The following is a 27758-nucleotide window of genomic DNA, read 5'->3' on the forward strand; positions in this document are numbered from 1 at the left end:
GTAGAGGATTGGACTTGGAAGTCAGAGAGATTTGGAGGGAGTGATAGACTTGGGAGATGGGAATAAACATTCAAAAATATATGGTATGCCAGCTTTCTGAAAATTTCTCATCATCTTCAAAAGTTTTGAGCAAACGTGTAAATACATGTGTTGTATTTCAAGTTTAAGTAATATTCCTCCTACCCTTGTAGTTGTGAGTATTATGAGTGTAGAAATTTTAACTCTAAGGAAGCAATAGTAGACATTTTTTCCCCAGGTGAGTAATTTAAAAAGTTAAATACCCAATTTGTCTTTAGAAGGTGATTTTTTAAAAAATCCTTCAACCAAATGTTCCCATGTAAAGTGAAAAACCAATTTATTTGAAACATAGTTGACTGTGTTTTATACAGAGATCATCCTTACATAATTAATTTTTTAAAGTAAAATAAAATGCCTGTTTTATAATGTTAATTCTTTCCCAATTTTCTGTTTTTATACTGCAGAATGGTAAATAACGCTGACAGACTTCAAGAAGCTTTTTGACTTCCCCTCCTCATGTAAAGTATGCTCAGTTCCTTTCCAGTGGTGTAAGTACCCAATAATTTTCTGTAAGTTCATTTATTTTCATTTTGCTGGCCTTCTTTAAGGAAGGGTAAAGATGGCTATTACAGATGCGCATTGTTTAATCTAAATTTAGCTTACAAAGTTTGCCTTGTCTGAAGTCTGAGAAACATTCAGATGACTTACCTGATGAGCATGAATTAATAAGCAAACTATTACTTTAGTTGCTTCTCTCATACCAGGGAGTAAAATTTCAATTTTATCTGGCTTCTTTTTCCATCTCTCTTTGCACATATTTTAAACTTAACTAAAGTTCTGAATATTAATATCACATTTCACTTGAAAATCATAGTTTGAGTTTTGGTTCTAAAGAGTAGGTATTATCATAAAAACATATAGTTGCTTGATCATTCTATTCGTTGGATGTAATAGCCTTTAACAAGTAGTATGTAGTCAGTATATCAGCACCTCAGACATTTGGTTTTATTCTCTTGTTTAAAAGATGGTTACACCTAGCCACTGATGTAGTTGTTGGACTTTTTTTGAAGGGAGATAAACAGGGCGTTAGTTGAGGTGATGACATTATATTATGAACATTTTACCTATGTTAGTTGTATTATAACCCCCAATTAATATTAAGTAGGTCCCTGAAATAGTATTCTGAGAATTTTATAAAATAGAAAAGGAAGATCTTTTAGCTCATTTGAGGGCTGCTGTTGGGCCAAATGCCAAACCTCTTTCATGTAAAGTGTTTAAAAATATTTGATTTGCTTGGTTTTTTTTTCAACATGAAGTATCGATTATTTACACTGGGGAGATGGTTTCACAATGTAATAAATCTTAAATCTATCTATCTATCTATCTATCTATCTATCTATCTATCTATCTATCTATATATTCCTTTCTTTCATTTTTAAAATTTCATGGTTTTGGCAGGGTTCCACATAGGAAAAAGCTCTGGGTTTGGAATCTGGTGATCTGGATTTTAATCACTACTCAGAGAGCCCTGGATTTGTCAGTAGAAGATCTGGGTTCCAGAGCTTTGAACTTTGAAAACTTTGAAACTATTTGTGTAGCAAGGGACTTTATTGCTCCAAGCTTCAGTATCTTTATCTGTAAAATGAGGATATTGCACTGAAAAGATTTCTCTCTCAGATCACTTCGAATCATAAATCCTCATTTGTCTGGGCTTCACTTTCCTCATCCTTTAAACAGTAAATGCAAGTAGATAATCTCGTAAGATCCCATCTATCCAGCCATAAAAGTCTTGATTCTGTTCTTTTGTAGCTTTCTTTACAAACTTAATTCCTTTTTAAAAATATATCACAAATTTATACACTACATTAAAATCTTAAGTATTTAGAAAATTGTAATTGTCCAAGCCATCAAGAACTGTAAATCAAAAACCTCCTCTCCAACAAGTCAGAATTGCTCTTCCCCCTTCCTCTTCTGCCCACTCTTGACTGTACCCTTGACTTTCCACCCACTCCTATGATTCCATCTTTACCCCAGTCCTTCCCTTTCCCACCTGCTCCCACCTTTCCCCTTCATTCCACTCATACCTGCATTGATCAAAGACTTGAATACTTTACAAAGTCTAAATTCTCAGAACACTACTCAACATGGACATCAATGTGATTTAAAGTGAATCAAAAGTTACCATTTGGCTACTTAGGAAAGGAAAGGAAGTTGGAAACATTATGAAAGGTAAGAAGAATATGTGAAAAAAAAAAGATGCATTAAGAGAGTATATCATCATCCCATAAGATAATTGTCCTGAGAGCATAATTACTCTGTTACTGGACCCACTAGTGCCATCTCTAAAACTTTTCCTGGTATCATTGACAAACAGAAAGAGAACATAAATAGTTCTATGACCACTGATTCAGCCGCCAGTGGATACAACTCCCTCATACTCCCATTACCTATCAGGCTTGTGGTCCTTGCTAACCATAGTGATTCTTTGGGGGTAAAAAAGTATGCAAAAGTAAAGAAATAAGAGAGAATACAGGGACTCAGTTTCAGGTAGCCAAGGAATATGTGCTTAGCCCAGTGCCTGGCACAGAGTAGACACTTGATAAATGCTTATTGACTGGTGGCTACCAAGCTCAACAGAGCAATCTGTCACTATTGCTGGCATCCCACAATTCATCATTGAGTGTATCAAACAGTCTTTATGTCATGTTGGAGACTTTCTTCTCATTTCCCTTAAAGAACATGATCACTTTATTCTGCAACTCTCCAGGCAGATCTTGCAGGTCATCAGGTCAGGGATAGCATAGTCAGTGACAGAGCACATTTCATCCCTCACCCCTCTATCCATAGACCTCAACTCCAGCCTGAAAGAGCCACCTTTAGAGTTCACCAAGCACCAACATTTTGGCACTGTAGTGGTCTGTTTCCCATGACATATGGCAACACCAGATTCAGTTGGCATTTAATCCAGCTATCTTGAAGTGAGAGACTATTGGGCATGTTTGTTATATGTACTCAGACTGCTTCTCATGAATTCACCATTCCAAATGACTTAAGTGGCTGCATAATTAGGTATCAGAGCCTCAAAATCAGTGAGATTTTTTTTTTTGATGAATGGGCCTTAGATGCAGATTATTAATAATGAAATTTTGTATTGATAGCCAGGTTACCATCACAGGAATTTCTGCCAATATTAGCCTTGCCCAATGTACAATCAGTGCCAAGTGGCACTTCACTCAGAATTAAGTGGAATATGATTGGTCACAATCTAAGAGTCATCTGATAGTTTCTGAAAAATCATTGAGTGATTCCAGGTTTTAAATAGTTTATAAATGTTCCGTTTCTACAAACTTTTATCATTTGCTTATTATTTCATTTTAATTCCTTATCTGTTCAGTTCTTTCTACTGAGAGCTATATTTAGTTTTGTAAGCTTTTTCCTCTTTTATGGGGAAATTAGGAAGGTTTGGGGACTTGTGAGTTTTTTTCTGCTTTGACATTGAAATTTAAGAATGGAATTTTGATATATTTCAGGTTAGTTCTGTACTGTCAGAAATTTTTAAAAGTTAAACTAAAAATGGTGATCATAAATACACTTAATGTAATCTGAATAATGAATGGAGAAAATAGATATTGTTATATAATCAAGTCATAAATGTTGATTTTAGTTGAAAGAGCACTGGCTCTAGATTCAAAAACCCTGCAATCAAATCCCATATTATGCTTACTAATAATGTGACATGGGGAAAATCATTTAATCTTTCTGGGCCTCAGTTTATTTAAGTATAAAGTGAGAGGGTTGGAGTATGAGATCCTTAGAGGTGCTTCTTAGCTTTAGATCTGTGGTCCAGTGACTCTGATGTTTAAGCTTATTTTAGTATCATAATCCGCCATCACAATGTGTTCTTATCCTTTAGTTTTCCCAATTATTTAAATGATGAATTCATTTATACCATACTCATAGCCAAACTTATTGACTTGATTACTAGCATGCAACTTGTCTTTCCTTAGTAATAGTGTCAGTAACTATCAGATAAAGGTTTTACTCAATAAAACCTTACTTAAAGTTTCTACCACCCTTATGCATTGCATGTTGGTTATTGGTGTTTTTTATACATAATTTTGTTTTGTTTTTTGAGACATAGATGCTTTCCTTTTTAATTTTCTCTCAATAACATGTAAAAACCATTTTAAACAATGATTTTTAGAAATTTTGAGTTTCAAATTCTTCCCCTCCCCTCTCCTTGAGAAGGCAAGCAATTTACTATAGGTTATACAGGTGTACTCAAGCAAAACGTATTTCCATATTAGCCTTACTGTAAAAGAAAATAGACAAAAAAAGAAAAAGAAAAATTAAAGTTAAAGAAGTATGTTTTGATCTGCATTCAGACTCCTTCAGTTCTTTCTCTGTGGGTGTATAGCATGTTTCATCATAAGTTCTTTAAAATTTTCTTGGATCATTGTATTGCTGAGAATAGCCGTCCTTTACATTGTATGATTATCATGTAATAGTGCTGTTACTGTGTACAATGCTCTCCTAGTTCTACTCACTTCACTTTGCATCAGTTCATGTAAGTCTTCCCAAATTTTTCTGAAGGCATCCTACTCATCATTTTTCAGAGCACAATAGTATTCCATCACAATCATATAGTGGAAGTTGTTCGGTCATTCCTCAATTGATGGGCATTTCCTCAATTTCCAGTTCTTTACTATCATAAAAAAAAACTGCTCTAAATAGTTTTATACATACAGGTCCTTATCCTTTTTACTTAAATCTCTTTGGGATACAAATATTGTAGTGGAATTGCTGGGTCAAAGGGTATGCATGGTTTAATAGTCCTTTGGGCATAATTCCAAATTGCTCTCTAGAATGGTTGGATTCGTTCAAAACTTCACCTATAGTGCCTTGGTGTTCCAATTTTTCCACATCCCCTCCAGCATTTACCATTTTCCTTTTCTGTCATATTAACCATTCTGATAACTGTGAGGTAGTACCTCAGAGTTGTTTTAATTGGCATTTCTCTAATCAGTAGTGATTTAAAGCATCTTTTATATGACTACAGATAGCTTTGATTTCTTCTTCTGAAAACTCCCTGTTCATTTTCTATGACCATTTATCAACTGAGGAATGACTTATATTACTGAAATTTGGCTCAGTTTTCTATATACTTGAGAAATGAGTCCTTTATCAGAGAAACTTGCTATAAAAAAATTTTTTTCCTATTTGCCTCCCTTTTCTCCTAATCTTGGTTGGGAGGGAGGTTTCTGCAAAAACTTGTTAATGTAATCAGAATTGTCTTATCTTACATCCCATCTTGCTCCCTATCTCTTGTTTTGTCATAAGTTATTCCCTTATCCATGCTTTCCACCTTTGATGTCCACTTGTTCTGTCTCTTACCTGTGTCTCTAAGAAGTTGCAGCCTGTGCAATGGCCACACCATGGTAAACTTTTTCAGCAGACAGAACAAACCAGTTTGAGGGTAACCAAGGTGTCTCAAATCCATTGGTGAGTTAGGGAGTGTCTACCCCAAGTATATGAAGACTTCTCCTGATGAAATGAGTGGATAAGAACAATTTTTTACAATGGCCTTAAAGGCAACTAAAGAGGTACTGTGGAGTACTTAGAGCTTGGTTAGACATCAGAGAGGCCAAGGTCACATACTGCTTCTTGAACCATCATTAATCATCTTGACTGCGTCCTGTCACTGGACTGTGGTGACTCTGAGAGTGAGGCTGATAACTTTATGCAACTCTTCCTCACTTAAATCCAATTTTCGCATGAATCAAAAGACATCTCCCATACTATTTTACCATTTTTACCTATTTCAAAGTCCTGTGGCAACAGGCAAGTGACAAAGCAGCAGGTGTGGATACATTAGGAGGTATAGTCACCATCCTGCACAAAGATGGCCTAGGCTATGGGTCATCTACTTATTAGAAGCAGCACTCAGGTTCTGCAACCCCCTTGGTTGTCTGAGCAGTCTGTTAAGTATCACACTGCTCACCTCCTGGTGTGAGGAAGGAGCTGGAAAAGGTGCCCTAAAAATTGTCCTCTTACCCATCCTTGGCCTGATTCCTGTGGCAGGCAAAGATCCCATCCAGCAGTCAAAACACAAAAAATGTAATAGAAATGTCAGCAAAGACTATTCTGCTCACCATCGGTACATGGTATGTGTGCACACTTATAGACAACACAAAATCCAGTAGACCTGACAGATAAACAGCTTTTGTTGTGAGAGAAGTCAACATGTATCACATTCAAATAGCAACCCTGAGTGAAACAAGGTTGGCAGATGAAGACCAGTTTACTGAAGTTAGGCCTGGATACATGTGAAGCAGAGTGCTGTGGAAGCTGGTGTAGGTTTTGCAATCAAAACTAATGTAGTCAACAAGCTTGCATGCTTACCAAAAGGAGTGAATGACCATCTCATGATAATGTGATTGCCACTTACAGGAAAATATCATGCCACCATGACAGATCATGATGAGGTCAAAGAAAAATGTTATGAAGACATGGAGACCCTTATTATCAATGTGCCAAAAGAGGATGAGCTTATTCTTGGGTGACTTTACTGCTAGAATAGGCTCAGACTACCAGACTTGTCAGGGAGTCCTAGGAAGGAATGGAGTTAGAAACAACAGCAGCAATGGTCACCTAATACTGAAGTCTTGTGCATCTCATGACCTTCTCATCACCAATACTATCTTCCACTTACCTAAATGTAATAAAACTTCATAAAAGCATTCTCACAGCAAACATTGGTATTTAATAGACTTTGTGATTATAACGAGAAGAGACAGACAGAATGTGAGAGTGATGAAGGCAGTGTATGGCATAGAGTGCCAGACTGATCATAGACTTATCCTCTCCAAGCTAAATATTCACATTCAACAAAAGTGATGTGCCCAAGGCAAAATCTATACCAGAAGAATTAATTTCAGCAGATGAGATATGTTCTCTGAGCAGGAATAGTTTGTTGCTAACTTGGAGGGAAAGTTGAGCCAAGACACAGTTCTCAGTGGTGGAGCAGAAAAGGAGTGGGCAGCTTTCAGAGATTTGGGGTACAACACTGCATTGGCTCATCTGGGTGAGAACACTTGCAAACATCAAGACTGATTTGATTAAAATGAAAGGGAAATTCAAAAACTGCTAAATGAAAAATGAGAACTCCATAGGGTTCATCCATCTCTAAGTGGAAGGAAAGCTTAGAGAGATGCAGGATTCTTGGCTCAGTAAGAAGGCAAATGGGGGGGGGAGCCAAGATGGCAGAGTGAGAGCACATACTCACCTAAGCTTTACCACAGAATCTTTCAGATACTTCTAAAAAGGGCATCTGAACAAATTTTAGAGTTGCAGAATTCACTAGGAGACAGCGTGTGGCAGATTTCCAGCCCAAGACAGCCTGGAAGGTCAACAGGAAAGATATGTTACACGGGCTGGGAAAGCACAGAGGACACAGGCTGCACCAGCACAGACACCATAGTGGAGCCAAGCAGGAATTGCTGAGGCAGACTGAAGCAGAAGCAGCATTGCGGATTTTCAAACTCATCAGCCCAGGATTGGGAGTCCAGAACTGAGTGAGAGAGAAGCTCAGAACTCCAGGTAACTGCAGCAGCCACTCCTGAGACTATCATCCTGCAGATTAAATGTCTGTAAGTCACCTATATCAACTTCTGGGAGCCAGAATGGTGGAGTGATCTGTAAGTACTCTCCCCTTTCCCTTGTTGACCTTGAAAAACCCAGAGAATATTTCCCCAGGAAAAATCCTGGAATAGTGGGATCAGCTAAAAGGCCAGGAAAATCGTTAAGGAGAGACCCTCTTGCTGTGGCTGAAGGGGACCAATGCAGGACAGGAACTGCACCAGACAGCCCCACTTCAGCGAACCAGGAGGAAATCCTGAGCACCAGAGGGGTGGAGCCTGTAAGTGCCAACACCAGGACCCCAGGGGTGCTTTATCCCATCCAGGGGAATCAGGAAGACACCAGCTCAAACAGAGGTTCTCCCACCACTGAGCCTGCCTGTACTGTAACTCAGGAGAGGAGACCTCCTGTGGCCAGACCACCCCTCCCCCACACCTCATACAGCAAGCTCCAGGGTAACTCTGGGGAAACTCAGAAAGACTTCACCTTGCATCTGCCTTGGCATACCAGTCAGCTCAGCACCAGGTAAGCTGCAGCATTCTAGCTTCTAAAAGAACCAGAGGCCACAACACACAAAGCCTCAGGTTCTCAGCAGAAGAAACTTGGGACAGAGGCTCCTGTGTCCCCGAAGCAGTGATCTAATTTAAAAGCCAGGAAAAAGGCAATCACCATGAGTAAGCAAGTGAACCAGAATAGACCATAGAATCTTACTATCTGGATAAAACACAGATACAGAAGAGGTCAACATTGAGACTGTACTCCCATTTGAAACCTCAGAAGGGAGTATGAACTGGTGTCAAGTCTAAAGAGCATTCTTGGAAGAGCTCCAGAAGGATTAAAAGCCAAATTAGAGAGATTGAAGCAAAAATGGCCAATGATTTTAAAAATATGAAAAAAGAATTCACTGAACAGAACAGCTCCTTATAAAAGAAAATTGGGCAAATGTAAAAGGAAGCACAAAATGTAATTGGGACAATTGGACAAATGGAAAAGGAGATGCAAAAGTTAACTGAAGAAAGCAATCTATTAAAAATTTGAATTGGGCAAGTAGAAGCTAGTGACTTTATGAGATATCAAGAATCAGTCAAACAGAATCTAAAGAGTGAAAAGGTAGAAGAAAATGTAAAATACCTCATTAATAAAACAACTGACTTAATAGATCTAGCAGATCTAAATATTGGTCTATTAGAAAGCCATGATGAAAATAAAAAAGAGCCTGGACAATATCTTCCAAGAAATCATGAAGGAAAACTGCCCTGAAATCCTAGAACCTGAGGGCAAAATAGTCATTGAAAGAATCCACTAATCACCTCCTGAAAGAGATCTCAAACTGAAAATGCCAAGGAATATTGTTGCTAAATTCCAGAACTATCAAGTTAAGGAGAAGATACCACAAGCAGCAAGAAGGAAACAATTTAAATATCATGGAATTATAGTCAGGATCATATAGGACCTTGCAGCTTCTAAATTAAAAGATTGGAGGATTGAAATATGATATTCCATAAAGCAAAGGAGCTTGGACTACAACCAAGAATCAATTACTCAGCAAAATTGAGCATAATATTTCAGACAAGATGATGAACCATTCAGTGAAATAAGGGATTTCCAGACATCCCTGATGAAAAGACCAGAGCTCAATAGAAAATTTGATCTTCAAATACAAATCTCAAGAGAGGCATAAAAAGGTAAATGGGTGGAAAAAAAACAAAACAACTTGTTATTCAATATGGGCAAACTGTTTACATCCCTGTAAGGGAAGATGATACTTGTTAATCTTGAGAATTGTATTTTTACTATGATATTTAAAAGGGATATACGTAGATAGAGGGAATGGATATAAATTAACTGATGTGATGATAAAAAATGTGATTTAAGAGTGAGATGGAAAATGGGAAATGTGAAAAGGAGGCAGAAAATGTAAATTATATCACAGGAAGAGGCACAAAAACATAGTAGAGGGGAGAAAGGGAAGGGGATGAGGACTGTTTGAGATTTACTCTCATCTGATTTGGTTCAAAGAGGGACCAACAAACTCAGTTAAGTGTAGAAATCTAAATTGTCCTATAGGCAATAGAAGGAGAAAGGGGAAAGAAAAGGGAGGGGAGGCTAAAAGGGAGGGAAGAAGTAGTCAGGGATATGGAGAGTAAAAGGGAGGGGGGCTGAAAGAAGGGAAAGAAGATTGAGGGAGGCGGTGGTCAAAAATTAAAGCTGTATTGTAGAGGGCAAGGGAGAATTAAAAGCATAAACGGGGGGAAATAGGGTGGAAAGAAAGACACAGTAATCATAACTGTGAATGTGAATGAGATGAGCTCTCCCATAAAACTGAGACAGATAGCAGAATGGATTAAAAATAATAGTCCCAACAATATGTTGTTTACAAGAAATGCATTTGAAATGGGGATACACACAGGGTAAAGGTAAAAGTTTGGAGCAGAATATATTATGCTTCAGCTAATGTGAAAAAAAGCAGGGGTAGCAATCCTAATCTGAGACAAAGTAAAGGCAGAAATATCAAAATATCAAAAAATAACAAAAGAGATAAAGAAGGAAACTACATCCTGCTAAAAGGCACCATAGACAATGAAGCAATATCATTACTAAACATATATGCACCAAGTGCTAGAGCATCCCAGTTCTTAGAGGAGAAGTTAAGGGAGTTATAGGAAGAAATAGCAAAAACTATACTACTGGGGGACCTCAACCTCCCCCTCTCTGAGCTTGGTAAATCTAATCTCAAAATAAAAAGAAAGAAGGAGGTGAATAGAACTCAGCATAAAATAGATATGATAGATCTCTGGAGAAAATTATATGGGGGTAGAAAGGAATATACCTTTTTCTCAGCAGTATATGGGACATATACAAAAATTGACCACGTACTAGGACATAAAGTCGCACAATCCAGTGCAGAAAGGCAGCGATAGTCAAAGCATTCTTCTCATATTATAATGCAATAAAAACTATATGTAATAAGAGGGCAAATGAAATTCAGTTTTATGCTGATAATAGCAATCCAAAGGACTTTTATGATGCCCTGAAGGCTATTTATTGGTGAAAGACCTATGGTGTACCTCAGATACTCAGTGTTGATGAAATCACATTGATTAGTGATAGGGACATGATCCTAGAGAGATGGGTTGAACACTTCCATAGTGTTCTAACAGACTTCGATATTGAAACCACCATTTACCTCAGGTTTAAGTCAGTCCCTCCCTAGCTGAAACTGAAGATGTTTTCCATGCCATTAGGGGCCTTTCATGTGGCAGAACACCTGGTGCTCATTCTATTCCAGCTGAGATTTAGAAGGTACGTGGTCTGTTACTCATATAAAAGCTGACTGAAATTTTCCTGGTTATTCCAGCAGGAGTTCAAGGATGCCCTCATTGTCCATATCTATAAAGGTAAAAGAAATAGGTTGTTCTGAGACAATTACAGGGGGAAGGAGAGTGTTTCCTCTCTCTTACTCATTACTGGCAAGATTCTTGCCAGGGCCTTCCTTAATAGGCTGATCCTTCACCTGGAAGATGGTCATCTCCCTGAGAGCCAGTGTAGCTTCAGAAAGGTCTGAAAAATGGTTGACATGGTGTTTGCTGCCTGACAACTCCAGAAGAAATGCCAAGAGCAGAACAGAGACCTGCACACAACGTTTGTAGATCTGATCAAGGCCTTTGATACTGTCAGTCATGAGGGCTTTTAGAAAATTATCTCAGAATTTGGTGGCCCAGAGTTTATCAATGCTATAACATCAGTTTCATGATATCATGCTTGCCCGGATTTTAGATAATGGACAATACACTTGTGCTTTCCCAGTCACCAATGGAGTGAAGTAAGGCTGTGTGCTTGTTCCCATGCTTTTTTTTTTTTTTTTTTTTGGTATTTAAATGTATTTATTTAAGTTTTCAACATTCATTTCCACAAAATTTTGAGTTCCAAATATTCTCCCCATTGCTCCCTTCCCCGCACCCCAAAAAGCCAAGCATTCTAATTACCCCTATCACCAATCTGTCCTCCCTTCTAACATCTCTCCCTTCCCTTATCCCCATCTTCTCTTTTGTCCTATAGGGCACAAGTTAACTTTCTATACCCCATTACCTGTATTTCTTATTTCCTAGTTGTATGCAAGAACAATACTCAAAAGTTGTTCCTAAAACTTTGAGTTCCAACTTCTCTTCCTCCCTCCCTCCCCACCCATCCCCATTGGGAAGGCAAGCAATTCAATATAGGCCATATCTGTGTAGTTTTGCAAATGTCTTCCATAATAGTCGTGTTGTGTAAGACTAACTATATTTCCCTCCATGCTATTCTGCCCCCCGTTTCTTCTATTCTCTCCTTTGATCCTATCCCTTCCTGAGTGCTCCCTCCTCCCACTGCCCTCCCTTCCATTATCCCCCCCACCCTGCTTTCCCCTTCTCCCCAACTATCCTGTATTGTAAGATAGGTTTTCATACCAAAATGAGTGTGCATTTTATTTCTTCCTTTAGTCAAATGTGGTAAGAGTAAGCTTCATGTTTTTTCTCTCACCTCCCCCCTTTTTCCCTCCACTGAAAAGTCTTCTGTTTGCCTCTTTTATGAGAGACAATTTGCCCCATTCCATTTTTCCCTTTCTCCTCCCAATATATTTCTCTCACCCCTTAATTTCATTTTTTTAAGATATGATCCCATCCTATTCAATTCACCCTGTACTTTGTGTGTGTGTGTGTAATCCCGCCAACTACCCAGATACTGAAAAGAGTTTCAAGAGTTACAAATACTGTCTTTCCATGTAGGAATGTAAACAGTTCAACTTTAGTAAGTCCCTTATGATTTCTCTTTGCTGTTTACCTTTTCATGCTTCTCTTCATTCTTGTGTTTGAAAGTCAAATTTTCTTTTCAGCTCTGGTCTTTTCATCAAGAATACTTGAAAGTCCTCTATTTCATTGAAAGACCATTTTTTCCCCCTGAAGTATTATACTCAGTTTTGCTGGGTCCTAGTTCCTTTGACTTCTGGAACATGATATTCCACACCCTTTGATCCCTTAATGTAGAAGCTGCTAGATCTTGTATTATCCTGATTGTATTTCCACAGTACTTGAATTATTTCTTTCTACTGCTTGCAATATTTTCTCCTTGACCTGGGAACTCTGGAATTTGTCCACAATGTTCCTAGGAGTTTCTTTTCTTTCTTTTTTTTTTTTTTAGTCTCTTTCAGGGGGTGATAGGTAGATTCTTTCCATATTTATTTTGCCCCCTACTTCTACAATATCAGGGCAGTTTTCCTTGATAATTTCATGAAAGATGATGTCTAGGCTCTTTTTTTGATCGTGACTTTCAGGTAGTCCTATAATTTTTAACTTGTCTCTCCTGGATCTATTTTCCAGGTCAGTTGTTTTTCCAATGTGATATTTCACATTATCTTCCATTTTTTCATTCTTTTGGTTTTGTTTTGAGATTTCTTGGTTTCTCAAAAAGTCATTAGCCTCCATCTATTCCTTTCTAATTTTTAAAGAACTATTTTCTTCAGTGAGCTTTTGAACCTCCTTTTCCATTTGGCTAATTTTGCGTTTTAAAGCATTCTTCTCCTCATAGGCTTTTTGAACCTCCTTTGCCAATTGAGTTAGCCTATTTTTCAAGGTGTTATTTTCTTCAGCATTTTTTTGGGTCTCCTTTAACAAGGTGTTGACCTACTTTTCATGATTTTCTTGCATTGCTCCCATTTCTCTTCCCAGCTTTTCCTCCACCTCTCTAACTTGATTTTCAAAATCCTTTTTGAGCTCTTCCATGGCCTGAGCCCATGGAATATTTATTTTGGATCTTTGGGGTACAGAAGCCTTGACTTTTATGTCTTTCTCTGATTATAAGCATTGTTCTTCCTCATCCAAAAGGATGAGAGAAGATATATATTCACCAAAAAAGTAGCCTTCTATGGTCTTATTTTTTTTCCCTTTTTTGGGCATTTTCCTAACCAGTTACTTGACTTTTGGGTTCTTTGTCAAGAGTAGGGTATACTCTGGGGATCTGTAAGATCTCAGTTCCTCCCAAGTGGCACAGCCAAGCGTGTACCCTGGTCTGGGAGGAGTGAGAGATTTTTGTCCCCAGAATCTTAGCAGTCTCCACAGCCATCTGGCCTCCAATTCCACCAAGCCAGCACTGGGGGCTTAGATTCAGATGAGCTGCATGGACAGGGCCTCCATTCGGTGTGAGATAAAGATTAGCTCCCTCAGGGCCTCTACACAGGGCTGAGGTAAGAATAGGCTGCTCATTGCCCCCAGGGTTTTTACAGTCCTACAATGGATGCAGGCTACTGGTGGGAACTGCTGCCGCCTGCCCGATGTGGCCTCTGTGGCCACTGCCTGCGGCCAGAGCTATGGGAAAGCCCTTGGCCCTTCTCCCTTCTCAGCCAGCTGAAAAAACCCTGTCACTGACCTTTGGCGCCTGTGGGTTGAGGGATTTGCAAACCACTGGTACTGGGACTGGACATTCTGCCCTGCCCCCCCCCCCCCACAGGGCTGTTTGCAAGCCGCGTACTGTACGTCCAAGGCTGGGCTGGGCTCTGTTCCATGTCTGGTGCAACAGATGTTTCCCGTGGGCCTTTCAGGTCACCCTGGGCTGGAAATCTCTACTGCTACTGCTCCAAAATTTGTTGAGAGGCCCTCTCTACAGGTATTTTATGGGCTGCGTGGGGAGAGCCTGCATATGTGTGTCTTTCTACTCCAGTATCTTGGCTCCACCCTCCTCCCATGCTTTTTAGCATTATGTTTTCAACCATGTTGCCAAATGCTTTGAACAAGAACTAACTTGGCATCAAGGACAGCTACCATACTGATGGTAAATTCTTCAACTTTAAAATGCTTAAAGCCAAGACCAAGGTGGAGGGAATGTTTGTGCATTATTTAATGTTTGCAGATGATTGTGCGCTCAATGCAACCTCTGAAGTTGAGATATAACAGAGTATGGATCAGTTCTCTGCTACTTATGCTAATTTTGGCCTAACACTTAACACCAAGAAAACACAGATGCTTCCTCCATCACACCATGTATATGTGGAACCATTGGTTAAAGCAAATGGAAAAATTTTGAGTGCTGTGAATAAGTTCACCTACCTTGGTAATGTACTTCCCAGGTATGTATACATTGATAATGAGGTTGATACATGCATTGCCAGAGCTAGCTCAGTTTTTGGGAGGCTCTGAAGGGAAATAAAGGAGAAAAGAGGTATTAGACTGACTACTCAACTGAAGATCTTCAGAGCCACTGTGCTGACCTCAATATTGTATGCCTGTGAAACCTAGACAATGTTAACAGCGCCATGCCAGGAAACTGAATCACTTCCATTTGAATTATCTTAGGGAGATTCTGACGATCACCTGGCATGATAAGGTATCAACACTGAGGTCCTTTCTCAAACTAAACTGCCAAGTATTCAGACTCTGCCGCAGAGAGCACAACTCTCATGGAATGAGCACGTTGTTTGAATGAAAACCATATGCTTTCCAAAAAAGACTATTTTTTGGAGAGTTCACACACTCACATGGTGATCCGAACAAAAGACATAAGGACACTCTCAAGGTCTCACTTAAGAACTTTGGAATTGAGTGTGTGACATGGGAGACAATAGATCAGCATAACATGCCCACATCAGAGAAGGGGCTGTGTTCTATGAGCAAGATAGATTTGAAGTAGCTCCAACAAAACACAAAATGTGCAGGTGTTCACATTGGACTATTTGTGCTCAACCTGTGATAAAGCATTCTGAGCTAGTATTGATCTGATAAGCCACAGTCAGACACACTGTAACTTGCTGTAACATCATGATGCCATTTGGGTCTTCCTCGAGATCAAAGGACAACCACTAAACAGATCCCTAGATCTGACAGGTAAAATATCCCATGCTCTCAAAATTTGCTTATGATGTTATTTTTTATGTCTAAATCATGTACCTGTTTTCACTTTATCTTGGTATGCAGTGTGAAAGATTGGTCTATACCCAATTTCTGCTCACTTTCCAGTTTTCCCAGCAATTTTTGTCAGATTGTGAATTCTTGCCTCAAAAGCTTCAATCATTATTTGTTTACACATATAGTATTAAAACTTATTATACATGTTTGATTTTGGCTCCATTTATAGTTGTTATAGAATGAAAATTTGTTTAAAGATAATTTATGGGATCAGTGAATATCAGTATAGAAAGTACCTTGTAAATTGTCTGGACTAACCTGCCCATTTTCTGGCTAAGAAAGATGAAGGCCAGAAAGGTCAAGTATATTTCCCAAGGTCAGAAGTTAATAGTTTATGAAATATAAGCAGTGAATGAATAAGCATCGTTGTTTTATACCTATTCTTTTTTAATGCATCCTGGAATATAATCATTGTTATGTGGTAGATTCTTATTTGTATGCCATTTTTTCTTCTAAAATTCTCCTTCAGTCTCACTTAAGTATAGTTCGATTCTGTTTCTTGGGGTCTTTATGTGATACTCTGTACTAAGGAAAGCATTTTACTTTAGTCATTGTCCTTGGTAGACGTTGGTAATCTAAATGATGATATATAACCTCAGTAATATTTGGTACAGATATGCAGTTCCTCAGTAGTAAAAACCTTTGTGTGTATCCTATGACAAGTTCAGTGAAATTCTTTTTTTTAGCCTTATGTAGTTTATTATAAGCTTTAAAAAAATTTGACTAGTGACAAGTTTGATAGAAAACCTTTTTATATAAAAAAATACACTTTTTGTTTAACACCCAGATAATAATGGTTCTTTGTCTCATAAAAATTCTAATATCTTAATATGATCTACTTATATTTTGTGCATAGCCAACAAAAGTATCCTATACAAATGTTGAATTATTCAAGAAAAAATAAAATAAATAAGTGATTTGAAAAAACCCACATTTTAATTGAGAAAAATATAGTTCTGAATTGTTTATATACATACATATGCTGTCACATCAGTGAAATTCTTCATTCCTAATTAAAACTTTACAATATTTTAATATTATGCAGTAGAAGTAATTAACTCTTTTATTGTAAGTAAGAATGCATGGATGTTCACTACTGCTATCCTTAAGAAGCTGTTTGCAAAATGTTGCTTACAGATCTGTCCTGATTTAAAGAATAAAGTGATCTGTTTTCACGTATTTGTCAGCTAAAAATGTGGTAGAAGACATAACTGATAACAATTTCATTCTGTGAAGTGATTCTTCATGTCTTATCTCTCAAGTGTACATGAACTTTTTGGTATGACAGCAAGAAGAAAGGTATTGTATGAAAATTCAGGTTTTTTTATTGTACAGGTATAAGTTTTGAGACAAATTTGATTAATAAAATTTGATTAATAAAATTGTGAGTTGTACTTCAAAATGACTTAACAAATTTCACTAAGGAAACTACAGAGAGATAGAAATAGCAGTGACCTTCAAGCACAGTCTCAGTAACAACTCTACCTGCTTTCTGAGTGTACAGGGTGTATGAGTGTTCAGGGAAGACTAGTACCTCTGATGTGAGGGCTGCTGGGCCCTATTCAGGGCTGCTTTCTGCCTTTCATGTCTACCTGGTTACCTAACTCTCATCTGTACCTCCAAGAAGCTATAGAATGCACAGTGACCACATCCCAGTAAACTATTTTGGTAGATGGACTAAACCAGGTTGAGGGTCACTAACAGCCCATTGTCATTAAGCGGTGTCTACCCCAAGTATGTGAAGACTTCCCCTGGTGGAATGGGCAGATGGCAACAGTTTGTTCCAACAGCCATGAAAGTAGTAGAAGCAGGAGCTATGGAGTGCGTAGAGTTTGGTTAGCCATCCTAGTTACCAAGGTAGTCCACTGTATCCCGAGTCATTGCCAGTTATCTCAGCTTTTGTCTTGCTGCTAAGCTCCAATGACTTTAGAGCGAGGCTGATGACTTTGTCCAACTCTACCTAACTTAAATCCAGTTTCAGTGAGTCAAGGCATCACCCATATTATTTTACCATTTTTACCTATCTCAAAATCCTGTGGTGAAAAGTCAAGTGATGGAACAGCAGGTGCAGATAAAGTAGGAGCTTCAGTCTCAACAGGCAGCTCAGGCCACAGGGTCATCTTCTTACTGCCAGCCCTCTGGGTGCCTGAGCAGCCTTTTTTCAAGGACTATCTTACTCAACTCCTGGAGTGAGGAAGGGGCTAGAGAAGATGCCCTAAAAATTGTCTACTTCACTTAACCTCACCCTGGCTTATTTACCATGGCAAGTTGGGACCCTTCAGTCAAAATAACAACAAAAAAATACGAAAAGTTTTGTGAAGGTGATTCTACTTACCACGGGTACATGCATTGTATACACACTTAAGGACAACACTTAATCTAGTAGATCTGAAAGATGAAATAGCTCTTGTGAGAGAACGCCTCAGGTATTGTATCCAAATAGCTTCAGTGAGTGAAACAAGGCTGGCAAATGAAGTCTAGCTTATTGAAGTCAGAACTGAATACTCTTTTTTCTGGAGTGAGCACAGTGATTGGAAGTGCCATGAAGCTGGCATAGATTTCATAATCAAAACTAATCTAGTCAGTAGTCTTGTATGCCTCCCAAAAGAAGTGAATGACAGGCTCATGACAATACAGTTGCTACTTGCAGGAAAGTGCCATGCCACCATTATCAGTGGCTGTGCTCTTACCATAATGAATCCTGATGAGATTAAAGTAAATTTTATGAAGACTAGAGACATTCATCTTCAGTGTGCTGAAAGAAGACAATCTTATAATTCTGGGTGACTTAAATTCTAGACTATCGGACATGGTGGGAATCCTTCAGAGAAATGGAATCAACAACTGTAGCAGCAGTGATGGCTTACTGCTGAAAACTTGCGCATCTCATGACCTTCCCCTCACTAACACTGTCTCATGTTCACCTAAAAACAATAAAACTTCATGGATGCAACCTCCCGGCAACCATTGCTATTTAATAGACTGTGTCATTGTAAGGAGAAGAGACAGGATATAAGAGTGACTAAGATGATGTATAGTGCTGTGTTGGACCACTCATCATTTCCTCCTCTTCAAGCTAAACATTTACATTCAACTAAAGCAGAGTCCCCAAGACAAGACTACCAGAAGACTTAATGTGAACAGATTAGAGTGTTTCTCCATCCTGAACAGTTTGTTGCTAACTTGGAGGAAAAGCTGAGTCAATACATGGTTGGCAACAGTGGAGCAGGAAAGAATTGGCAGCTTTCAGAAATTTGGTGTATAGCACTACATTTACTCATCTGGGCCTAAACACTTGCAAACATGAAGATTGCTTTGATGAAAATTATGGGGAAATTTAGAAGTTACTAAACAAAAACCAAGAACTCCACAGGTTTTACCAGCAGGATAGTCTGTCTCTACGAAGGTAGTGTTTAACTCCATCAGAAGTAAAGTTCAAACAAAGCTTAGGTGCAGGATTCTTGGTGCAGTAAGAAGGCAGATGAAATTCAGTTTTACACTGATAATAACAACTCAAAGTGCTTTTATGATGCCCAGAAGGCTTTTTGTGAGCCAAAGACCTATGGTGCATTTGATGGAGCCACATTGATTAGTGATAAAAACATCTTGGAGAGATGGGCTGAACACTTCCATAGTATTCTCTGTCATCATAGTGACTTTTTATCAACCAAGGCTAGAGTCATTGACCATATACCTCAGATTGAAGTCAACCCCTCCCTAGCCAAACTTCCAGCTGAAGAAGAGGTTTTGAATGCCAATTAGATTTCTCTCATGCGGCAAAGCATGTGATGCTGATTCTATTCCAGCTGAGATTTACAAGGCTGGGCATCCACTGCACATATAAATACTGACCAAAGTATTCTGCATTATATGACAAGAGGAGCTTGTCTTCCAAATCCTGGATCACAGGAGTTCAAGGATGCCTTCATTGTCCATCTTTATAGAGAGGGACAGTGGAAATAGGTTGTCCTGTGACAATCTAGGTAGTCTCTCTCTCTTAGTCATTGCTGGCAAGATTCTTTCCAGAGTTCACCTGAATAGTCTTATCCTTCACCTGGAAGACAGTCATATGTCTAAGAGGCAGTGTGGCTTTCAGAAATGGTTGAGGAATGGTTAGTATGAGGAACGGTCAGTAACAACTCCAGGAGAAATACCAGGGCAGAAGAAAGGTCTGTATGCAGTGTTTGTTATTCTGATCAAGGTCTTTGATACTGTCATTCATGACAGCTTGCTGAAAATTATGGCAGAATTTGATTGCCTGGAGAAATTTATCAGTGTTGTACATCAGTTCCATGATGGCATGTTTGCATGGATTCTGGATAACAGATAATTCTCTCATGTTTTCCTGTGTTTGCTTCCATGCTTTTTATTAGTGTGATGTTTTCAGCCATGTTGTCAGATGACTTGAATGAGGATGAAAATGGTATCAAGGTCAGCTACAACACTGATGGTAAATTATTTAACTTGAAAAGGATACAAGCCAAGACTAAAGTGGAGGGAAAGTTGGTGCACTACTTTTTGTTCTTAGATGGTTATGCACTCAGTGCAGCCTCTCAGACTGAAATGCAATAGAGTATGGATCGATTCTCTCCTACTTTTTCTAATTTTGACCTCCTGACACTTAATACCAATAATATATAGGTTCCTCACCAGCTAACACTATACTATCTCTTTGTGGAACTGTTAGTTATAACAAATGGAGAAATTTTGAATGATAAGTTCACTTACCTTGGCAGTTTACTTTCCACGGGTCCACGTAGATTATGAGGTTGACACATGCAATGCCAGAGCTAGCTCAGTGTTTAGGAGGCTCTAAAAGAAAGTGTGGGAGAGAAGAGGTATTAGACTGCTTACCAAACTGAATATCTACAGAACCATTGTGCTGATCTCATTAATGCATCCCTGTGAAACCTGGACAGTATACCAGCATCATGCCAGGAAAATGAATTACTTCCATTTGAATTGTCTTAGGAATATTATGAGCATCACCTGGCAGGATAAGGTACAGGACATTGAGATCCTTTCTCAAAGTGAACTGTCAAGCATTCAAACTACTGCAGAGAAGGCAGCTCTCATGGGCTGACCACATTTTTCAAATGCCAAGCGTATTTTTGCCTAAAAGACCATTTTACAGAGAACCCACAAGGCAAGCACTGACATGGAGGTCAGAAATGTTGATACAAGGATACTCTCAATGTCTCTCTGAAGAACTTTGGAATTGATTGTGAGACATGGGTGTCACTGGCATAGGACTGTTTAGTGTGGCATGCCCACATCAAAGAAGGCACTGAGCTTTGTGATCAAAGCAGAATTGCAATAGCTCAAAAAAACTTGAGTTGTGCAAATTTAGAGCTGTCTTCATCTGAAATGTTCACAACTATTTGTACCTGACCTGTGGTAGACCTTTCCCAAATTGTATTAGTCTTATCAACCACAGTTGGACACATTATACTTTGACCCTAGCACAGTAATGCCATTTTGGTCCTCTTCAACCAGGAGGGACAACAACAAACCAACCTGCTTTCTGAAGATTAGCCTGTTGAAATGCAAAGGTTCATTACTAGTAGATTGACTATTTGGTGATGAATTATTTGGCAGTGAATGAAACAAATAAAAATACAAAGTTATTCTCAGTCTTTTATGATGCCCTTTTTTTCTCTAGTGAGTAACATTGTCAAAGTGTCAGAAAAGGGAATATTCCACAAGGCTTTGTCCTGCAGCATCTTCTTTCTATTTTGCTTGGTGAGCGTATCAACTCCCTTAGATTCAGTTATCTTTTTGCAGATAATTTTTATATCTGTTTACCCAGCTCTAACCTTTCTCTTGACCTTCAGGCTTGTATCTTGAACTATTGGACATCTCGAAACATATGATCTGTAGAAATCTTAAATTCACCCTGTCCAAAACTGAATTTTTTTTGTTTGCTTTTTTTTTCCAAACTCTTTTCTTCCTCACTTTCCCACTTATTACCACCCAGGCTTGAAAGATGGGTGTTTTCTTTGACTCCTTGCTCCTTCTCTCACTTCCATATCAAATCTGTTGCCTAGTCTTGTCATTTACACTTTCATTTTTTTGATTGCCCCAGGTACCAGCCCTCATCTTCTCATTCCTAGACTATTACAGCAGATTGTTGGTTGGTCTCCCTGACTCAAACCTTGCCCTCCTCTAGTGTGTTCTCCACTCAGATGTCAAAATGATTTTCCTAAAGTGCATATCTAATCATGTTACCCTTCCATCCTCCCATTCACTAAACTCCATTCTTTCCCCATTACCTTCAGAATCAAATATAAAATCCTGAGTTTGGCTTTTAAAGCCCTTCATACTTTATAACCTGTTCCCCACCTATCTTTTTAGTCTTCTTATACTTTATTCCCCATCACATACTTTTTAAAACTGATCTCCTCAATATTCTTTGCACAGGACCCTCAGTCTTCCTGGTTATGAGTGTTTTCAATGACTGTCTTCAAATGCCTGGAACTCTTTCTCTCCTCATCTCCACCTCCTAGTTTCCTTTGCTTGTATCAATTCCCAGCTAAAGTCTTGCTTTTAAAAAGAAGCCTTTCAAAGAATTGAACATTAAGGGGATGCCCATCAATTGACTGAGCAATTTGTGGTATGTGAATATAATGGAATATTGTTGTTCTTTTAAGAAATGATGAGCAAGTAGATCTCAGAAAAACCTGGAAAGATTTACATAAACTGATGGCTGAATGAGAAGAGAAAACCAGGAGAATATTGTACTCAATAATAGCAATATTATGCAGTCATGAATAATGATAGACTTAGCTCTTCTCAGCAATACAATGATCCAGGACAATTCCCAAGGGCTCCTGGTGCAGGATTCTGTCCACATCCAGAGAGGGGTGTATATAATCTCAATATAGCTTGAAACATACTATTCCAACTTTTTTTTTTCTTGTGGTTTTTCCATTCTAATTCTTCTTTCATGGCCTGGCTAATGTGGAACTGTGTTTAACATGATTGTACATGTGTAACCTGTATCAGATTGCTTACTGTCTTGGGCAGGAGGGAGAAAGGAAAGGGAGGGAGAAAAATTTGAAACTCAAAGTCTTGCAAAGATGAATGTTGGAAGCTGTCTTTACATGTAATTGGAAAAAAATGAAATGTTAAATACAAAAAAAATAAAAATAAAAAGAAGCCTTTCCATTCCTCCTCAGTGAGAGAACCTTCCCTCTAAAATTATCTCCAAATTATTCTGTAAATATCTTGTTTGCACTTAGTTCTTTACAGATTGTTTCCTCAAATAGAATTAAAATTTCTTGAGAGCTTAATAAATGCTTGTTGACTTTACAGAAAGTTCTGCAAATCACACAGTTTTCAGATAGTTTTTAAGCATTAATTTATGTAAATGTTGATACTTTATATCTTCTTTTCTAATGACTGGAAAGTAGATCTATTATTAAAGGAACCAAGTTGCATCAATCTTAATATTATTATATTAAATCTGAATCTGTCAATTAAAAAAACATTTATTCAGTATCTACTGTGTGCCATGTACTCTGCTGGGTGGTAGAATTAATCAAAATGAAATTAAAGTTAAATGAAAGAATTCTTCAGGCTGTTCTTGGAGAATCAGATAAAGCAGGTGGTGGAGTTGAGTGTGTTATTCATCCAAAGGCAGTGAGAAACATTCTTTCCTGGGACATTTGGTCATCTTGTACTACGTTGGCAGTGAACGTTTATTAAGCACTGTTGTGAGCAGAAACAAAGAGAAAACCAGACCCAGCATTCAAGTAGCTTATTTTCTAATGGAGGAAGACAACACAATGAAAGAACCTGAAAAGTGGTAGAGGAGAAGATATCCACATTTGAGCACAGTGCCCAGGTCCAGAGTCAGAAATATAGCCAGGAGGGGAATAAAGTATGACTGACCTCAGCCTATACCCAATGTAGGGAGCCACAGAAGGAACTCACCAATGGGAAAAGAAGATGTAAAGTTGTTTGAGATTGAGAAGGTGAAGGAGTCCTTGTGGTAAACTCTGGAAAGTTAGAAGCATAGTGACAAATATTTGTCAAAAGGCCACCCGCAGGTTATGTGTCATATCATTTGCAGAGAATGAAAAGGTAGAGAAATTTTGCAAAGATTTGATAAGGTACTCCACATTAAATTAATATGTATATACTTGGATGCTCAGTGATTGTTTTAAATAAATTTTATTTATTCAGTCAGCAAAAATCTGTCTTCTCCTTGCTCTTCCTACGTATCTCCCAATTGAGAAGGAAAGAAACATAAAATTACAAACATATTACATTACAAGCAAAACAAATTTCCATATTTCATGTTATATCTATCTATCTGCTTTTCTGTCCATCCATTCATCTGTTATGTATGTCTTTCTATCTGTCTGTTCATCCACCTAGCATTTTACCTTTCTTTCAGGAGATAAGTAGCATGTTTTATCATAAATCCTCTGGTTTTATGGTTGGTCAGTATTCTGATCAAAACTCATCTAATACTTAAAAATTGTTTATCTTTGCAATATTATTACATAAATTGTCCTCCCTTTTTTGCTCACTTTACTCTGCATCATTTTACACAATTCTTCCCAGATTTCTCTGCAACTATGTCAGTCATAATTTCTTATAGCACAATAGGATCCTGTCACATCTGTATACCTTAACTTATTGAACTATTCCTTAATTGATGGGTACCCTCTCAGATTCCAATTTTTTGCCACTTCAAAAAGAGCCAGAACTTTTGTATTGGTTTTTCTTAGGACTGTTCCTTTCCTTAATCTACTCTCCCTCTAATCTCTCTTCTTCCCTTTCCCTCCTATTTTCCTGGGAGGAAAAAGTGAGGCCAAAGACTTTGCACAGCCTTCCCTCCCTTAAATCTTATTCACTTGCTTGTCATGGCATCACCTTCCTCTTTGAGAACATGGTCCTCTTTGAGAACAAAGGGCAAACAGCATCAATCTATTTTACAGAATGAAGGTATTTCTACACCTAACTGTACATGTTCTTTCCTTCTGTGACCAGTTCAGATGAAGATGAGTTCACTTTTGACACTAACACATTCAAGTGTCACCTACTCTGCCCACTTTCCTTTCATTAGTTTAGACTTCTGCTTGCTCATTTTTATTGAAATAATTTTACCTAACCTTTATTTTTCTTCCCTCTCTAGTGTATTCTTCCTTTATATTTTCATTCTTCTCAAGATTATCAAGACAATAACAGGACCACTCCCAGGCCTTCTGTCTAATTATGACTCCCTCTGTGACCTGATCATGATAGACTTCAGAGGGGATGTGTGTGTCATCTCCCCATATTAGAATGTAAGCTGTTTAATTCTTATTTAGTCTTTTATGATTGTTCATGTTTATCTCTCACAAGTTTCATAAAGGACTATAAGACTTTCCAGTTTGATAAGATGTGGAAGATGCATTTAATGACCTGAAGAATCAGTTAATCACAGCACCTATATTGATATAATTGTACCCACAGAAGCAGTTCATAACTGCTTATGAAGCATTCATCTTTATTGTTGTGGCCTGTGAAAAGATGACCCTGTCAGATTTGTTTCATATCCGTGCATTGCTCCCTTAGAAGAAGGAGCTCCTCAGACCAGTACTTAACATTTGGAGGCATAATTTTGGGGTTTTCTTGCTTTTTTAAAAAAATAATAATTCATTTTTTCCTAATACATATAAAAAGAATTTTGAACATTCATTTTTTTAAAAATTTGAGTTCCATATTCTCCTTCTTTCCTCTCCCCTCCCTGTAAGGTGGTAAGCAATTTGATATAAGTTATATATAAAGGAGAAAAATAAGAGTTTGTAAGCTGTATGCCATTGAACTTGACTTTTTTTCCTAGCATAATTCTAGAAGATATTATTAATTTAATTCAATAAGTATTTATTAAGGGCATGCCATGTGACAGGTAGCATAATAGGCACAAAGGAGTCAAGAACAAAAAAAAGAGACAATCTGATTTCACAGAGCTTATATTTTACTTGGGTACACAGTCAGCACACAGGTTGTGTTTGTCCTTCGTTTTCGAAGAGGACCAAGAATCAGAGAAATGATGACATGACTAGCACTTGACTTTGTTTTTAGTGAGGGAGGGCTGTGCAAGGTCACCAACCTCACTTTCTTCTCCTGAGCCATCTGGATCCAGTGACCAGATATGCATCAGGATGACTGGAGATGGCCCAGGATGCAATGGGAGACCTTGGCCTCTTTGACCTTGGGCCTATTCAGGTACTCATTTAGGCCCATATAGTGAATAGGCCTGTTTAAGTAGTCAGGGAGTGGACCCTTTAATGAGCAAAAGAAAAATAACTAAATCAAGTTGAAAGGGAAGGGAAACAGTTACAAAAATACACAAATAAGTAAATATAAGATGCATGTGACACAAAAGTAAATTAAATTTGAGTGAGCAACACACTAAGAACTAGGAGATTCAGAAAAAGCGTCTTGAAATATTAACTAACTATAAAAGGAAAATGCTATCAATAATTAAGAAAGCTTTAGCTCAAGAGAATATATCTGTTATACAACATGGAATCTGTATTTGATTCAGGAGTTAGTTTTTAAGAACTGTATGAGCTTTCTGCCTGAATTGGTGTCGCAGAACTATTACTAAGGAATAGCAGTTTCTGTTTATCCTTCGTCCTTAAAGAGGATCAATGGCATCAGAGAAATTGATGTCCTCTTGCACATGAACTGCATCTGAGTGAGGCAGAGCTGCACCAAAGTTGTCAGCTTCACGTCTTCAGTCATTGAAGTCCAGTGGCAAGGCAAAGGTCAAGACAACTGGCTGCCCAAGAATCTTGTAGTGGGTGACCTTGGCCTTTCTAAGTTAAGATCTTTCCCAGGTCTCAGTTTGTCTGAGGTCACGCCCATTCAATGGCTAAGGACTAGGTAAGAGTTGGACAAAAGATGGCACACCTATGGAATAAGTGGTATCTGTCTGATCTCTACCTTAAAAAAACACTGGAAAAGGCCAAACAAAAATTTTAAATAAATTTTAAACACATTCCGAAGTAGTTAAAATGATAGTTTGTACAATCATGACCAGGATTTCTGTATGTATATTTACAGTACCAACAACCTTAGAACTCAGTGAACATCTAGACAAAGATGCAGAGTTCAGTTAGCATTATAGAGAACCAATCAAGGTGTACACTGGAAGTATGGAATCCTAGCTCCCTTGACAGCTACTCGAAGATTAGAGAAGTGCCAGACCTAGTAGTGATCAGAAATTGAAGGAGAAAACACAGTAGGTTCTCCAACAACATCACAGATTCAAACCACAGGCAACTTGACTAGGAGAGGAAACCTGAAACCTAGTCCCTTAGAGCAGAAGAGGGGACTGCCTTCCTGATCAGATAAGAACAACCAGTGTCAAATAAGGTTACCAAAGTCCTGCTGCAAGTGGCCAGAGCCAAGCTTTAAGAAAAAGTTCCAATGTGGAATTTTCAGGTAAGGTGGAAGAATGAGTGAACAAAATCCGAAAAAGAACCATGATGATGTCCCAGGGATGCCCAAGATATGAGCTGAAAAGAAGAAAATATTTCCAAATGATCTACAAGTAAAGTCTCCAAGTAAAACAGTATCTTGGCTACACAACCAATTAGAATTCCAAGAAGAAAAAGTTTAAGAGGTGGTTTTTGTTGTTGTTGTTTTTTTAAAGGGAAAGGTTAAACTTTCATTATAAATTTAAAAAACACTAACAGAAAGAACTGGAAAAGAAATGAGAGCTATGGAAGAGATTTGGAAAGAGAATTTATAGCTTAGCTCAAGAGGTATAGAAGTTTATCCAAGTAACAGACAGATTCATTGAAAATTAAGATAAATCATACAGAAATTAGACTACATAAGTAAACTAAAACAAAACCAAGTTTAAAAAATACCAGAAAATATAAGGCATTTTAAATTAAAAAACTCAACTGTAAAATAGGAGAAGGTAGAGATAATTTGGAATTCATTGGATTACATGAAAATCATGACCAAAATCAATCTATTTCAAGAGAGAATGAAAGAACTCTGTATCGGCAGAGTTAAAAATAGAATCCATTGAACATCTGAAAGAAACCCCCAGATGAAAATTACCAGGCATGTTACAACCAAATCAGAACTTATGAATCACAGAAAAAAATATTCCTAGCATCTAGGAAGAAAGAATTGAAATAACAAAGGAGAAGACTA

At 38.0% G+C, this 27758-nt stretch overlaps 1 protein-coding gene across 14 annotated transcripts in view; it reads left to right on the plus strand.

Moving 5' to 3' along the window:
• The window catches only part of HMBOX1 (homeobox containing 1), a 242499-nt gene that overhangs the window by 85325 nt on the left and 129416 nt on the right, over window positions 1-27758 (plus strand). For 7 of the 14 annotated variants that reach the window (XM_072634822.1, XM_072634826.1, XM_072634821.1 and 4 more), the window contains one exon: window positions 483-566. In XM_072634822.1, the coding sequence (XP_072490923.1) occupies window positions 544-566 (23 nt within the window). In that variant the 5' untranslated portion in view covers window positions 483-543. Of the gene's footprint in view, window positions 1-482; window positions 588-24782; window positions 24884-27758 lie in introns of those variants that run through there. The other 7 variants (XM_072634819.1, XM_072634820.1, XM_072634824.1 and 4 more) reach the window with 4 other exon arrangements.

This window comes from Notamacropus eugenii, chromosome 1, assembly GCF_028372415.1.
Source record: "Notamacropus eugenii isolate mMacEug1 chromosome 1, mMacEug1.pri_v2, whole genome shotgun sequence".
NCBI lineage: Eukaryota > Metazoa > Chordata > Mammalia > Diprotodontia > Macropodidae > Notamacropus > Notamacropus eugenii.